This window comes from Chenopodium album, chromosome 26 (genome assembly GCF_948465745.1).
Source record: "Chenopodium album chromosome 26, dcCheAlbu1.1, whole genome shotgun sequence".
NCBI lineage: Eukaryota > Viridiplantae > Streptophyta > Magnoliopsida > Caryophyllales > Amaranthaceae > Chenopodium > Chenopodium album.
In genome coordinates, this window is record NC_137859.1 from 222,240 (window position 1) to 238,915 (window position 16,676).

A 16,676-nucleotide genomic window follows, 5' to 3' on the forward strand; every position below is an offset into this window, starting at 1 on the left:
AAGTTTCGATCGTTGGTGACAGATTGAATGATATATTCAGTTACAGCTATATGGGTTTTGGATTGAGTCAAATTTTCTAATTTCCATATAAAATGTTTGGAAAATATTTGATATTTTGTTTATCTGACTAGTGAGTGCAAGCAAGTCTGAGAAACTGTAAAATTATCTAAACTCCCTCTTCTTCAACAAGTAATGTACTAATATACTTGCCAAACATTACAAGTTAGAAACTTAGATGCTGAATTTTAATTCTCTGCAAGTATTTTTTTGCACCTGCCACTAAAAACTTTAGTATATGAGGCAAGCTGCTGATTTAAATCTGTCCATACAATTTGGTTTACACATACTCTTACAGTCATGGCAACAGTCACATCCTCTTACAGATAAAGTCACATAAAAGAACTAGTTCCTTCAAAAAGACTAGTTCATTCCTAGAAAACTACAAGAACCATGAGCTATACAATCTGTGCATTCCTGCCATAAAATTAGGAACACTAATTGTTGTACTCATCAGTATTATTAACTGGCCACCATTGTATATGAATAATTGAGGTAGGGGAATAGGCGGTCTAAGAAGTCACTTGGCAGGCGGCTTGGAAGCATCTGGTTGATTCTGTTTTGATCCAGAGGCATCTGGTTGATCCTTTTTTGATCCAGAAACTGCGGCAGTTGCTGCTGCAGTCATAGCAGCAGCAGCGGCTCCCAACTTAACACCCCCTGCAGCTTTCATTGCACCAGCTATTTTTGCAAAAGCAGCTATTCCTCCCACAAGCATTGCCCTCAAAGCAACAGTTGGTTTTACCTCCATAGCCTTGCGTTTCAAAACAAGCACTCAATAGCCTTTCCTGTATAACATGTAACATAATGATGTCAAGTTACAGTAACTTACAAGACAATCAAGTCCCTCATGGATTTTAATGATAAAATTAAAAGCTAAACAAGCAATTTTGCATTTGAGACTTGGAAAAAAACTAAGAATTATGTTAACTCCTTAATATAAGTCTAGCACAAGAACACACAAATAGCAACTTCTTTAGTACAATGACTAAGCCATTATTATAGAGCCTATTCTCTTTTCTCCATCCCAATAATCTTACTCTCCATTTGAGTCAGATAATTTCAGGATTTTTCAGCCTTATCAACATGGAGTCATCTGAAGATAAAATCTGGTGTCAATTGTTTCAAGCTAGGCATCTAATCTATAATCCACACTTTTTGAGAAAATTTTGAGGTTTCAGGGCCCGGTGGCGAAAAGTGCTGAGACCCTAGGGGATATATCTCGGGTTCATATAATGCCGTTTGAAACCATATATGATCATTATATGTTGTCATAAACGCACGTGGTAGGCTTGAGTTTATGAAATCAATGCAAGTTGTAAACGGGTAAATGGACCATTTAAGAGCATATTGGATGGTTCAATCAACCCAATTGGATACCCGGAGGGTATTAGAGACCATGGTAAACATCTCAGCAATTTTTATTTCCGGGCAAAAAAGGTTAAAAAGTTTCAAAATTGAAGGCTATAATCCACACCTTTTGAGGAATTTTGAGGTTACGGGGCCCGGTAACGAAAAGCCTTGAGACTCTAAGGAATACATCTCGGGGTCATATAATCCGTTTGAAACCACATATGTTCATTATATGTTGTCATAAACGTCCGTGGTAGGCTTGAGTTTACAAAATCACCTTAAGTAATGAACGGGTAGAATGACCGTTTAAGGCATTTTTGATGGTTTTACTGACCCAATTGGACTCTTAGAGGGTATTAGGGACCATGGTAAACATCTTGGCAATTTTTATTTTTGGGCGAAAAAATGTCAAAAAATTACAAAATTGAAGGCTATAATCCACGTTTTTTAAGGAAAATTTGAGGTTTCAGGGCCCGGTGGCGAAAAGTGTTGAGACCCTAGGGGATATATCTCGGGGTCATATAATGCCGTTTGAAACCATATATGATCATTATATGTTGTCATAAACGCTTCTGGTAGGCTTGAGTTTATGAAATCAATGCAAGTTGTAAACGGGTAAATGGACCACTTAAGAGCATATTGGATGGTTCAACCAACCCAATTGGATACTCGAAGGGTATTAGAGACCATGGTTAACATCTCAGCAATTTTTATTTCCGGGGGAAAAAGGTTAAAAAGTTACAAAATTGAAGGCTATAATCCACACCTTTTGAGGAATTTTGAGGTTTTGGGGCCCGGTAACGAAAAGCCTGGAGACTCTAAGGGATACATCTCGGGGTCATATAATCCGTTTGAAACCACATATGATCATTATATGTTGTCATAAACGTCCGTGGTAAGCTTGAGTTTACAAAATCACCTCAATTTGTGAACGGGTAAAATAACCGTTTAAGGACATATTGGATGATTCCACCAACACAATTGGATTCTTGGAGGATATTAGGGACCATGGTAAACATCTCGACAATTATTATTTTCGGGCGAAAAAAGGTGAAAAAATTACAAAACTGAAGGCTATAATCCACGTTTTTTAAGGAAATTTTGAAGTTTCAGGGCCCGGTGGCGACAAGTGTTGAGAGCCTAGGTGATATATCTTGGTGTTATATTATGTCATTTAAAACCATATATGATCATTATATGTTGTCATAAACGTCCGTGGTAGGCTTGAGTTTACGAAATCACTACAAGTTGTGAACGGGTAAAATGACCGTTTAAGGGCATATTGGATGGTTCCACTGACCTAATTGTCCTCCCGGAGGGTATTGGGGACCATGGTAATAATCTTGGCAATTTTTAGTTCTGGGCCAAAAAATGTCAAAAGATTACAATATTAAAGGCTATAATCCACGCTTTTTGAGGTTTCAAGGGACCGGTGGTGAAAAACCTTGAGACCTTAAGGGATACATCTAAGGGTCATTTCATTCCATTTGAAACCACATATGATCATTATATGTTGTCATAAATGTCCATGGTAGGCTTGAGTTTACGAAATCATTTCAAGTTATGAATGGGTAAAATGACCGTTTAAGGGCATATTAAATGATGCCACCGACCTAATTGGACTCTTGGAGGGTATTAGGGACCATGATAAACATCTCGGCAATTTTTATTTTATGGCGAAAAAAGGTTAAAAAAATTACAAAATTAAAGGATATAATCCACGCTTTTTGAGGAAATTTTGAGGTTTCGGGGCCCGGTGACGAAAAGCTTTGAGATTGTAAGGGATACATCTCGGGGTCATTTAATGCCGTTTGAATCCATATATGATCATTATATGTTGTCATAAACGTCCGTGGTAGGCTTGAGTTTACGAAATTGGTGCAAGTTGTGAACATGTAAAATGAACGTTTAAGGGTATATTGGATAATTCCCTAGACCCGATTTGACTCCCGGAGGGTATTAGGGACCATGGTAAACATCTTGACAATTTTTAGTTCCGAGCGAAAATGGTCAAAAAATTACAAAATTGAAGGCTATAATACACGCTTTTTGAGGAAACTTTGATGTTTCGGGCCTGGTGGCTAAAAGCATTGAAACCGTAAGGGATACATCTCGGGGTCATTTAATCCCATTTGAAACCACATATGATCATTATATGTTGCCATAAACGTCCGTGGTAGACTTGAGTTTACGAAATCACTTCAAGTTGTGAACGGGTTAAATGACCGTTTAAGGGCATATTGGATGGTTCTACCGACCCAATTGGACTCTTGGAGGGTATTAGGGACCATGGTTAACGTCTCGACAATTTTTATTTTTGGTCAAAAAAAATTACAAAATTGAAGGCTATAATCCACGCATTTTTTAGGAAATTTTGATGTTTTGGGGCCCGGAGCCTTTACGTCGCCGGATAATGGTCATATAAGGGTCCACACAATATTATATGATCCCGAGATTCATCCCTTAGTGTTCCGTGAAATTCCAACACCAGCTCCCGACACCTCCCAAATCGCTCCGATTTCGTGTATTATAGTAGAGTTGTCAATTCGGGTATTCAAGTCGGATTTGGGATAGGTCAAATCATGTCTCGGGTTAAATTAGGATTTGGTTATATGTCGGGTCAATATAGCCTTATATCAAGTTCAAGTTCGAGTCGGATCATTTTCAGTTGAGTTTATTCTGGGTCGTTCACCTTTTCGGATATATGTGAGGTTCAATTCGAGCCAAATTCAGATCGGATTTAATTTCAGGTTTGGGTTGTGTGTGAGTCAAGTTTGAGTGGGTTAATAGATGGGGCATTCAGGTTCGAGTTAGTTTTGAGTTGGGTTTTGGTTCAAGTTCAATTCCAATAAATATCGATGTGCTCAAGTTAAACCTATATCCATGACTCGGCTATAGGTTCTAATTGGGTCGGGTACTAGTTCGTTTCAGATTGTTTTTGGGTCGGATTAAATCGGTTGACGGTTATTCAGAGGTCGGGAGCAGGTTCGGTTTCAGGTCAGAAAGTATTAGATCAAAACGGTTGTCGGTTAACATATGGTCGGGTTACAGATCACTAGTTTCACCCCCTTGTTCGTGTATAGGTTAGGTTCGGATCATTGCCGGTTCAGGTCGAGTTCTCGGGTCGGGTCAGTTTTTGACACCTCTAGCATCTATCACATAAGCCATACATCTTTAGTTTAAAAATAAAGGTTTCAAAACAGGCATCTATCACATAGCCATACATCTTTAGCATTTATCACATAGTCATACATCTTTAGACTAAAATGGAGTGAGTCATGAGTTTCAAGCAACAAGAGAATTCTACTCAAAGGGCAAACACTACAGTCTACAAGGCAGACATAACACATGATATTTACTTTTAAGTATAAAATGGAGGTTAGGGGAATCATTCAACGGTAGCTGAGCTGGATACAAGGTCTACACGAAAGAATATACGTGGAATATGATACAAGAGTCTAGACTTCTACAATATAGGCCTGTAAAGATGAGAAACAGTGCAATGAGGAGATGAAATCTCAGAAGTTGTAGGGAAGAAAAGGGTTTTCAAAGAAATATTAGGGAGAAAAGATCAACAGGACATGAATTATCTGAATCACCAAGGGCATGGCTCTTACTTGGAGATTATGCATTCTATCTCAGGCTGTAGACACGAAGAAGGGTGTGTTCTATATGAGTAGGATAACCATACAGGTTTTGTTATCTTCTCCCTCCTCTTGCCTGCTAACAAGGAGCAAGGACACAACTTATTAGATTGCTTTCAGCTCTTTTTTTATTTATTGGTGTATATACCACTTTCTTGCAGAAACAAACCCTGCCATGATACTATCAGAAACAGGTTCAGCGAGTATGGGTGAGATGCATATATCTAAATCACCACAGATCCTGCTCTACCAGCAAGATAGATAGTTGTTTTTGTAGTCCTGTTAGTAGTCCTTGAGATAGAGATATATGCAGACGTATTTATATGAAAGTTTTAGGATCCCAGCATACTAGCAAGATAAGTAAGTAAGTACAGAAGTTCCTAAATCTCAAACAACAGAAGTACATACAAAGTTTCAGGTTGATGAGTTGCGAAGGAATATGACCACATAGATCTTATTGACCAGCAAGGCAAAGCATGCATGTAAGTACATAATGGATTTATGAGCTGACTTGAGTACTTTAACAACCTAAACACATCCTCTTATGACAACTCAGGCGGGCATGTCAAGGCTGTTATCAATTAAAGTGTTACATAGTCCCATGTCTATTCCCCCATCATTTACCAGAATTACATCATGTATCTAATCTCAAAATGGTTTGAACTATTTCAAAGACCAGACATGCTCTTTGTATATGTGTGAATGCAACTGCGTATGGATATGGTAAAATAGAATCATTAATTGGATTGCGGCCCACACTTCGACCTGGGTGTTTCCAGGATACCCCTAACACCTAACAAATAGAAAGTGCTATACTCGCAAAATCATGCAACTTAGTGTAGTATCAAACATGTCATGATAGGCAGAGCATATATTATACACAGAACTCATGAAGTTGGGACTTTTGGCACCAAGAAGCACAAAAATCATCAGGACAACCACAAGTTTAAGGAGGCATAAGGTAATTAGAGGCAAAGATTGAGAAAAAACTCAAGCAATCAAGACTCATGCTGCCCCCACACGTCATATTTTGAGCTGCGATGAAGATTATTGTTTGTCATTCAGAAAGATCCAACCAAGAATCTCATCTTTTGGGTAAAAAAATGAACCACCAATAGGCAAATTGAATGCAACCCAATTAACAATAACATAGGTTGACCGTTGAATTGTTGAAAAGCATCCAACACTTAGCACATATTATGCACAAAGCCTCTTAACACAAGAAAAAGATGGGTGCAAAAAGTTCAAAACTCTAGATAGTTCCTAGTTCCTACTAATAAGGTGGATATCCATTTTAAAGGCCTTACAAAAATCCATTCTCCGTCAAAGACGGGTCAGTCAGTCAACAAAACGTCAAAGCAATGCTCGAGTTCCTATAATTTCAAGCATGTAATTAAGTGTTTTTTCTGATATGTTAAAGAACCAATGCAAGGTCTACAACATCAAGCAGAAACATATTTGCGTTAAGAGGAATTAATGAAACACAATGTCAAGGAAAAAAAAAACACAAAAGCACAAAACTCTATTGTACTATTCATATATCAAATCCATATAATTTCAGTAGAGAATGAGTTATAAGCACAAACAACACCCATAATTTTAGCATCCGCTTGTAAGAATTGAGAAGAGAAGCAAAGTAAGGATACAACTATTTCACAAACCCTAGAAAGTGGAATCATCCATGGTAATTAGGTATATTAACTATCTGGTAAACTAAAAATTATAAATTTTTGCCACAAATTCAAAAATTCAAGTCAAAGGGCATTGAGGTATTGGAAATAACTATTATAGATCATATACTATAAACCAAAGTTCATATTTTTACATTTCACCATCTAATTTAGGGGAAAATATACATCTTGAATCATCAGTTTTATTTTTGGGCATTAATGAGTTTTTCCATCAAAATCCATGTTAAAATTCCCCGATAAAGTTAGAGTTTACATTAAAAAACATCCATTGACCAAAATTCCTACTATGATAGACAGCAAACAAGAACAAGGGCACAGGTGTATTGTATCAAAAAATCAAAAATTTAAAAATCTAAGATCCCATCAAACAAACAACATAAACTAGGGTAGGGGAGATTGACAGAAAGAAAGAAAGAAAGAAAGAAAGCAAGAATGAGAGACAAAGAGAGAGAAATGACCTGAAGTTCCAAAGGGTTACTCGGATGTTTTGCTGATACTTTCAATTGAGTTTTGGTTGTTTCTTGTGCGAAATATAGAATTGAAGGTCCTTGCTCCACTCAGTTCTTTGTCTACGGAGTACAACTTAATCACACGTTGGGCTAATAACTGCCGCACCTGATTCCAACTCAAATTAGATCATGTACGATTGTCCACGATTTACTCACAAATGTCACACCTCACAACGCTCCATACTCTTTCATACGGAGTACTCCTTTTATTTGTTTTAATTTAGACTTTTAGGACAATGTCACTCACTCACTAGTGCAACCATTTAAATTTTGCACATTTTTACTGGATACTTGTACGGGATACTCAACCATAAACTATATCTTATCATACGAGTAAAATTAATTTAAGTTCAGTAAAAATAATTCCAATTCAGCCAAAATTAGGTGAAATGAATATGACTTAAGTCGGAGTTTATTAAACTCTACATTATCGAATATATGTAAACTACACAACTTAAACTAGAATCAACAATCGCATCTGCATCAGTAATTTGGTTTCCACGAGCACAACAGAGAGCTCAATCCATTTTTGGAGATCATTTAACGAGTAAGTGAATTGGCATTACCTTACAATCCACCCCAAACCACTTCATGCATTCCCAAACCTCAAATGGTCCTAATTGCCCAACCTAAATTTAGCTTTAATCAATTATCACAGTGACTGTGAGTGATTAAGAAAAAACTCCTAATGAATGAGAGAACTCTCCAGATGAAGTTGACAACATGGATTCGGGTCTAAATTAAGAAAACCCGAACCCAAATACCTTGAAACAACACTCAGTCAAAGCTCAAAATTCTTAAACCTCTCAAGTCTCAACTGAGACTTGGCATCATTTCTTAAACCCTACTGATTACTCCCCACTCCAGATTTCTCCCAACTACTACAATGTTTCGTGCTGCTTCTTCATTAATCAGGTCTTGTTTTTGCTGCAAATTTATAACTTTATTATCAACAATGCCTTAATTTTGATTTTCTAATCTTTATTGTGCAGGTCATCTGCTTCAAAACGACTGGTATCATCTTCCTTCTCTACTTTAGTCTTTCAAATGCTGGATTAGAGTAAAAAAATTTAAATCTTGATTTCTGTATATTGCCAATTTTGATCCTAAATGATTGGCTTTGATCAAAAGATTTAAATTTTTTTATTGGATTTGTTGTGTAAACCTATTTTGGGATATGGGGTTTTAGTTAATGCACGAAAAAACTACTGATTGGATAAAATTAAATTAATTGGGTATATATGTGTAATCTTTTGCAAGGTTTTTAGTCTCCTTTCTGTTTGAATTTGTAGGTGAACAGTAGAATAATATCTAGTAGAAATTATGGTGCAAAAGATATCAATTTCGGTTTGGGAGCTCGGGCGGCAATGCTGCAAGGGGTTAATGAGATTGCTGAAGCTGTCAAGGTTACTATGGGACCAAAGGTATAATCCCTGAATCCATTATGCATTACTTAGTGGGCTGAAAGTAGTTGTATGCCTATTTACTTGGGAGAATTGTATTATTACTTTGTGATAAGCACGATGTATGCAATTCAATTCGGTAAATACTATGTTAAATGAGTTGAGAAAAACATTTGAGATTATGTCTAGATGGAGTTGTAGATCTTGCTTTTATAATATCATATAGTCACTATATTTTGTGCCGAAGAATAGAAGATAGCTGAGATCTTAATGTTTATTTGCTTTGCATGTTGATTTAGGGTCGAAATGTAGTTATTGAAAGGAGCTTTAAAGAACCTAAAGTAACAAAGGATGGTGTTACAGTTGCCAAGAGCATTAAGTTCAGTGACAGGACAAAGAATCTTGGTGCAGAGCTTGTAAAACAAGTTGCAAAGGCCACGAATACCGTTGCAGGAGATGGTGATTATTTTCCTCAGTATCATTTAGTCCTTTGTTCTGGCTTTTGATTCAAGGGTGAATTTTTCATTAAACAGTCTTGCAAGCTTTGCGTTGCATCTTATGTATGTTTAACTGCTTTTATGAGGTTATAAGTCATTTAATTTCTAACTGCTCATTGTTGAGTAGTGAGTTTGATAGAAATTTCCCCTGTGTTTGAGAATACATATGAGACTGTTAGTTACTTTCTCTGTTTGTGCCCTTGCCATGCTTTAGGCCTGTAGCTCATACTTCCAATTGACATGTTTCCAGCTCGGAGAACTGTTTTAAATCCATCTTTAAATGAGTAAAGTTGTCCTCATTTTTTTAGGGGAGGGGTTTGTGAGGGGAGGGGAGTTGATGGCACTTGCGGGATTTGGATGTGGCAATGCTCTAAACACATGTTTATCACTTAGATCAACCAAGTTTCTTGGAACTTGGATATCATGGCATCTGGCTTTATGAACACTGTTATCAAAATGCCTAGGATAGGTTGCTCCTAGAATGCTCACTATTTGATCATATTTTGTGTTTCTTTTTAGAAGGTATGAGTTTGTAACTCTAAGATCAGCTATAACTCTTTTAAGCACCAAAGTTGGTCATTAATACCAAAAAGCTCATAGGCCAGTTAACAGTTTTACCAAGAGCATATAGATAATGTACTCTCAGCAATTGGTTATATGTCCCTTATCCTTCCCTGGCATTGTGATGTTGTTGATTTAGTGACTTGAATACTTTGAACTAGCTTTTAATTTGCAGAGAAGCGTTATCGACATTTAGCTCATGTTCATTCAAGTCAATATGTATTGTACCTTTGAATTAAGGCATTATTCTTTGTGTTCCAGGAACAACTTGTGCTACTGTGTTGACACAGGCAATTTTAGTGGAAGGGTGCAAATCCATAGCTGCTGGTGTAAATGCTATGGATCTGCGAACTGGGATCACTATGGCAGTTGATGCTGTAGTGTCCAATTTGAAGAGCAAAGCAGTGATGATAAGCACACCAGAGGAAATCACTCAGGTAGCTTCTTAGAGGAATATCCTAAATAATGTATCTATAATGTCTTGTACACAGCTTTGTCTTTTTGAAGGTTACAGCAAACTCCTTCCAGTTTGATCTGCGAGACTTACAAAATAGGGGCTGTATAAATTAACAAGGAAAAACTAAACAGTCTTTGGTGCAATCATGTAGATTCCTAATAACTTTGCAATTATTGTCCTGTCACTAGATTATGACATTTGCAGCTTAGATTGAAAACTCTCAACCAATTTCTTTTTCAGATAGTTTCTTTTCTTTGAGAAATAATACGAGTAAAAGCATGTATATAACTCATATGGACATATGGTGTCCTTGTATTGAAAATTTATCATTCTTGTGCAACAGGTGGCTACTATCTCTGCCAATGGAGAGCGTGAAATTGGTGAGCTTATTGCTAGGGCAATGGAGACAGTCGGCAAGGAAGGTGTAATCACTGTTTCTGTAAGTAGACTTCCTGTTCTTCCTTGCTATTTCAATTTACTTGAAAAAGGTTAAATCACATTTGCTGGTGCACTTATCATTTTAGGATGGAAACACGTTGGATAACGAATTGGAGGTGGTGGAGGGCATGAAGCTAGCCCGGGGCTATATTTCTCCTTATTTTATTACAGATCAGAAGACCCAGAAATGTGTAAGTCTTATACTTCCATCTGCCACTAATATAAATACCTGCTTCAAAAAATCCTTATATGGATTAAGTCCTTGCAGTTCTGCATTGTGTGCTTTGTGAGTAGACAGACTAGACTTTTTTCATCTTATTTGGTAGAAGATTTATTACATTTATTATGCATATCCACCAGGAACTTGAGAATCCTTTGGTTCTAATCTATGAGAAGAAACTTTCAGATGTTGGTTCCCTCGTAAAAGTTTTGGAGTTGGCTCTTAAGGTTTAACTTCTTTTGAAATTCTCTTGTTCACTCAAAGATGTTCTGAAATATTATGTGAATCTTTGTTTTGTGGTTGAATAATTTTGTTTTGTTGATATGGATTTGGTGGTAGATGAAAAGGCCTCTACTAATAGTTGCGGAAGATATTGAGGGGGATGCGCTCACTTTGCTGATTCTTAACAAGCATCAAGCTGGGCTTAAGGTGAATTTACCAGTACTACACTTGAATTGCAATACCAGTTTTTGTCGCATGTAAATGTTAGGAGTGCCTTATCAGTGTACAACTTGCCAGGTCTTCAGTGTTAGATATGATAATCGTGTGTCGCCTACGGGCTACGGCCTACCTAAGAACAAGGATTTTTCAGAATCCTCTATTGCTTTTGAGTTGCTAACTTTTGCAATGATATGAGATCCTTAGAATTCTAATTTTGTTGTTCTTTAAATTTTGGTCATTTGCTTATATGCTTTCTTGTAGGTTTGTGCCATTAAATCTCCAGGGTTTGGAGAAAGCAGAAAAGCTAACCTAGATGATCTTGCTGTTTTTACTGGAGGAGAGGTGAGGCATTTGCATATTGGGTATAAGGGCACTTTTAATTTTTTTAGTTATATTATCGATTATTTTTCTGTTAGGTTATTTCAGAAGAGCGTGGGTTGACTCTGGAAAAGATTAAACCTGAAATGCTTGGTGCTGCAAAAAAGGTTTGTATTTGCTTCCATTTATCTTTGTGTAAAATTCTTCTTTTGAGGACTGACTTTTGATTGAGACAGGTTACTATCTCTATGGACGACACCATTGTATTAAGTGGAGGTGGAGACAAGAAGGTGATAGAGGAGCGATGTGAAGAGGTATGCTGTTGACCTTGTATGATCAAACAAGTACAGTTCAAACCTTAATTATCTATAATTATAAAAAAAAAGTTGATTTTGTGAAAGTATATGTCGGGAAAACTAGACTAGTCTAACAAGACCCAATATGACTATTCTTTCCCTTACATATAAACTACAATACGTGATTAAAAAATTGTGTAAATAGTGTCAAACGTGCGAACATTGCAATTTTAAAAGAATGGAGGAGGTGTATGAAATGCAACTTTGTTCCTCTTATTACCATGAAACTTGCTCTGGGAAATTATAGAGTCAGATATGTCCATGAATACATATACAGACACTTTCAGCATTGTTGGATATAAGGGTTACAACTGTGAACTGTCACTGTGGCATGTGACGGTCATATTGATGAAGTTGTTATTAAGTTTTTCCATAATAATGATTATGTGGTGCAAGGCAGTGCTAGCATTTTTGTGCAGCAGAATAAGAGGTTATGGCAAATGATCTTCCCATGTTTAGGAGCCTTTTATCTTGCCTGCTTGCTAGAAGAGCTACTTGACAGGGGCTATCGATGCCTGAAAGCTTCTTGAATATTTCGTACATTGAAAGCTCACAGCCCCAGCATTCTATTCAGATGAGAGTGCTGCTAGAAATCCTTTCTCCTCCTTTACTGTCTTTTAACAATGGGCGTAAAGCTTTGTACATAGTAGTACCTGTTTGCTGATAATAGAAGAAAGAAAACAAAGGCGATGGGGAATTGGGGATAATTTGATGAGCATTATAAAATAATAGTACAAGGCCCAAGGAGAAGCAATTTTTAGGAATTAAGACTTTATCATTGTCTAGGATCTATTGTGTACTTCTGTTAAGAAGTCCTCTATATGTTAATATGTATGAGCTGCAGAAACTGCCAAGTATGAATCAAGAGATTTTTTTTTTCTGCAGCTTAGAGCTTCCATGGAGAATAGTACTTCAACCTTTGACAAAGAGAAGGCACAGGAGCGGTTATCAAAGCTCTCTGGTGGTGTTGCTGTCTTCAAGGTCCTCCTTATCTTTCCGAAATAAGATTGATTTTTCTTACTGGACCTTTTTTTAATATACATATTTTCATCAAACAGGTTGGTGGTGCTAGTGAAGCTGAACTCGGTGAGAGAAAGGATAGGGTCATTGATGCTGTGAACGCGACAAGAGCTGCCGTGGAGGAGGGTATTGTACCTGGTGAGTCTACATTTATACACTCAATACACTGGAGAAAAAAAGGTCTTTCTTGACTAATCTCTTTCACCATCTTTCACACATTCATTTTCATGTTGAGTTTTAATCACAGGTGGTGGAGTTTCTCTCCTTTATGCAACAAAAGCTCTGGATCATATCCAGACCAAAAACGAAGACCAGAGAAGAGGGGTTCAAATAGTACAAAACGCTCTTAAGGTTTCCTTTTGCGTACATTATGAATTTGTTGTCTTATGCGGAGCGTATCTATGTCTTGATTTATAACTGAATCTGACAAATCTTTAGGCACCTGCATTCACCATTGTGGCGAATGCTGGAGTTGAAGCCTCGCTGGTAATTGGCAAGTTGTTGGAGCAGAATGATCACAATTTAGGCTATGATGCATCCAAAGGTAAGCCTCTCTGACGGTCTTTTCATCTATATCTTCTACCCCCCAATGCCCCCTTCCCTTCTTTATTTATGTATTTATTTTATTTACTAATGGAATCAAATCTGAATACAAACTAGCAATCCAGGGTTCAACAAAATAATAAAAAAATCTCATGCCACACAAAAGTTAAAAAAAAAAAAAAAAAAAAAAAAAAAAAAAGATTGAAGTTTACAATCCTATTGCATCAAAAATTGATAAACCCAAAACAAAGATATTCACATTCCAAAGCCCTCCCTCCTAGGCATTGTTTCTTAGGGCTGAGTTTTCTTTCTAGTAGATGTGCCCTTAAAAATTAAGGTTCTTAAATACTTTGAAACCGGAAACCACCAGAAAAAGTTACTGAAAAAGGTTTGGCCCAAATGCAACTATAAGATCTATGTCAAACCCAATGTACCTGAGCCTGCCTGACCAACCAATTTGAAAGGTTAGGCATTGGTGCTGTAGACTTGCAGGTTTACCAGTAGAGCTTCTTACATTTGCAGTCCGTTCTGTTGATGCAGGTAAATATGTCAATATGATAGAAGCAGGAATTGTAGATCCTGTTAAAGTAATCAGAACAGCTTTGGCTGATGCTGCAAGGTAGGGACTCACCTACGCACAATTAGCTTTTGTATGGAGTATTCTATATTTCTATTACATTCTTACAGAATGTAAATCGTTTCTTTTCTGATTTACAGTGTTTCCTCCCTTCTGACCACAACTGAAGCTATTATTATCGAGCATTCAGAACAAAGCAGTGTTGAACAACGTGTGCCAGACATGGATCAGATGGACTTGTGATAATTTACTTCAGCAATTCTTTTGTAAATTAGTTCTTGATTTTGATGTTATTCTCCCTTTGTGTGGAGTATTCTAGACACCGAGCATCTAAAAATTTTTTCGGGAAGTGGCATTCTTAACCTGTCATCTGTATAACAATTTTTTTATATATATAATAAAAATAGAAACTAGATGAAAGTGAAAAACACCACATCTTCGTGTGTTTTTAGTTCATGCGAGTCAAAATCTAATGCTGAAATCTGGCACTATGTTGCATGAAGTACATATCCTCGTGTGTTTTAAGCTCATGCGAGTCCAAAATCTAATGCTGAAATCTGGAATTCTTTTGCATGAAGTACATATTTGGATGCTGTGAATTGTAAATCATTTTTTGCAGGTACTCCACAAAGGTTGAACTTGTGGTTATTGCTATGATCAACGCCTTCATACATTTGCAAGGATCCTTCAAATCAACTGCTGCAAGTCTTGGCATTTATTCCTCTAATGCTGTGATGGCTTGCTACCACCGGCTTTCATTGGATAGGGATGTGGATAATTTGCTAACATTGTGTGAACCAAACGGTTCAAACAAAAATTCTACAATGTATTCAACTCTATTTCCTCATCCATTCTTTAAAAAAGTTGGATAGCCTCTTAGCCTAACCTATGAAAGAAAGATTTTCATTGTCTGTTCAATTTGTCAGGGTGAATAAAGTAGCTGCATTCCTTAGATCATGCTCGGAAATGTGGTGAAAGGATTCACCCTCCGGATGTCCGAGGGCAATATTTTCTTCCTTCAACGCCGCCTCATCACTGCAAAATCCCAGAAAGATTCATCGTTTGTGCAAGAACAGATACTTATACTACAAAGTAATATTATCGATGAACAAAACATCTAAAAATCGTGTTAATTATGTTATGCAGACCTGAGCTCTGTAGTCTGTTGATGATCAAACTTCAATCCATCCCCTTGAAGATCACAACAAGAGAGATCAACATGAGTAGATGACTCATCAAACTTGCTTCCATATTCTTTCTCATCATCATAAGGTGCACCATTCGCAACAATCTGAATCTGCGGCTTCATCTCCAATCCATCACATTCGCTTCCAAAATCATTCTTCATCACAAAACAGTCACCATGGCTCGTGCTGCTATTTGATGAGGCTAACACAGCTTCATCATTGGGAGGAGCCACCCATGAATACTGATCATTCTGATCCTGAACCTGTTGTTGCTGAGAAATAGGTATGTATTGTTGCTCACTGTTATTCCCTTGTTCGGCCTCATCATAATAATAACACCGCATTAAAGCCTGATATTGCTGATAACTATCATTATCACAGGTTAGAATCTCGGCACCCTGCTGATTATTATTAGTATTATTATCAGCAACAGGGGTACTAGCAGTCCCTGCATCAACCTGTGAATCAAGGTCTAAAGATTGAGGGGTAAGGCCGGTAGCAATCTGATATAATTGAGCGTGTTGTTGTTGATAAACTTGAGCCTTGCAAAGCTCGAGTTGTTGAAGAACAAGGTCTAACTCTGCCTTACAATAAGCAATCTGATGGTGCAACTCCCTAATGATCCTGTAACAACCGCCTACAGGATCTTTGGCACGCGCGTCAGACTGATATATAATGGTACGCATAGCAATGTCCTTATCAGGAGGATTAAGGTTACGTATGATCTTAGTTATGTTACTGACCCCAAATAATTTATGCGCGTTTAGGAATTGTCTTTGGCGATCATGAGGGAAATAAGGAGCTAGAGCACAATCTGAGGCACATTTCCTACGTTGATACTTACATGCCGCGCATGCCTGAGTACCATTGCTAATTCTACTATGATGATGATGTTGATGACTATTGTTACTATTGGAAGTAATAATGCTGTTGGAAATTGTACAATTGCTCATTTTGTTTTAAGATTGTTGTGTAGGTGGTGTTTGCTGGGGAATGGTGGTGAGATTTTCGCTGCGTTGCCACCGAATATGCAGCTTTTTTCTGAATGAGTTTTTCGGGTTGCTCTTCATTACCTTCCCTTATTTTCTCATACAGCTTAAGAGGAAGAGAAGAAATGTGAAGTTGGGAGAGAAATAAGGGAAAGGAGGAGTACATAAGACAAACTTTTTTTTCATTTTTTTTAATAGTTTGTTAGTTGTTATGGACTTTTTTTAGTTTCTAAATTTATACAATTGAGGTGTCATTTTTCTGGCAAATCTTATACCACTTCTACAGTTTAAGGTTTTGATTTGTTACACTTTTTGCATCTAATTAAATTTTCCTTCATACATTAAACTAATTATAAGAATATTTTCAAAATCTTAGTCTTAGATTTCAATTTTAATATTCTATATATAGAAAAAT

The 16,676-nt window shown here is 37.0% G+C and overlaps 1 protein-coding gene and 1 long non-coding RNA gene across 2 annotated transcripts; one reads left to right on the top strand and one right to left on the bottom strand.

Annotated features, from left to right (window-relative positions):
- Positions 1-809: 809 nt before the first annotated feature.
- LOC145618282 (uncharacterized) lies at positions 810-7,458 on the bottom strand. Its single transcript, XR_014107891.1, has 3 exons — positions 7,204-7,458; positions 5,028-5,130; positions 810-845 (listed from the first exon to the last, which is right to left on the bottom strand). It is a non-coding gene; the product is annotated as an uncharacterized LOC145618282 (long non-coding RNA).
- Positions 7,459-8,029: 571 nt separating this feature from the next.
- LOC145617215 (chaperonin CPN60-like 2, mitochondrial) lies at positions 8,030-14,502 on the top strand. The gene is made up of 18 exons (XM_081671905.1): positions 8,030-8,169; positions 8,247-8,268; positions 8,547-8,678; positions 8,957-9,116; positions 9,977-10,152; positions 10,516-10,611; positions 10,697-10,801; positions 10,971-11,057; positions 11,170-11,259; positions 11,533-11,613; positions 11,688-11,756; positions 11,826-11,903; positions 12,831-12,926; positions 13,004-13,103; positions 13,213-13,316; positions 13,404-13,509; positions 14,049-14,127; positions 14,226-14,502. Exons 1-18 carry the CDS (start codon positions 8,141-8,143, stop codon positions 14,326-14,328), a joined length of 1,713 nt encoding a protein of 570 aa, XP_081528031.1. The 5' UTR covers positions 8,030-8,140; the 3' UTR covers positions 14,329-14,502.
- The last annotated feature ends 2,174 nt before the right edge of the window (positions 14,503-16,676 follow it).

Excerpts from the sequence above, each read along its gene's own strand:
- LOC145617215 (XM_081671905.1), top strand. The coding sequence starts at position 8,141 with ATGTTTCGTGCTGCTTCTTCATTAATCAG. Across the intron at positions 10,612-10,696 it reads AAGGTGTAATCACTGTTTCT|GATGGAAACACGTTGGATAA; the intron begins GTAAGTAGACTT and ends TTATCATTTTAG. Across the intron at positions 13,104-13,212 it reads GGAGGAGGGTATTGTACCTG|GTGGTGGAGTTTCTCTCCTT; the intron begins GTGAGTCTACAT and ends TTTTAATCACAG.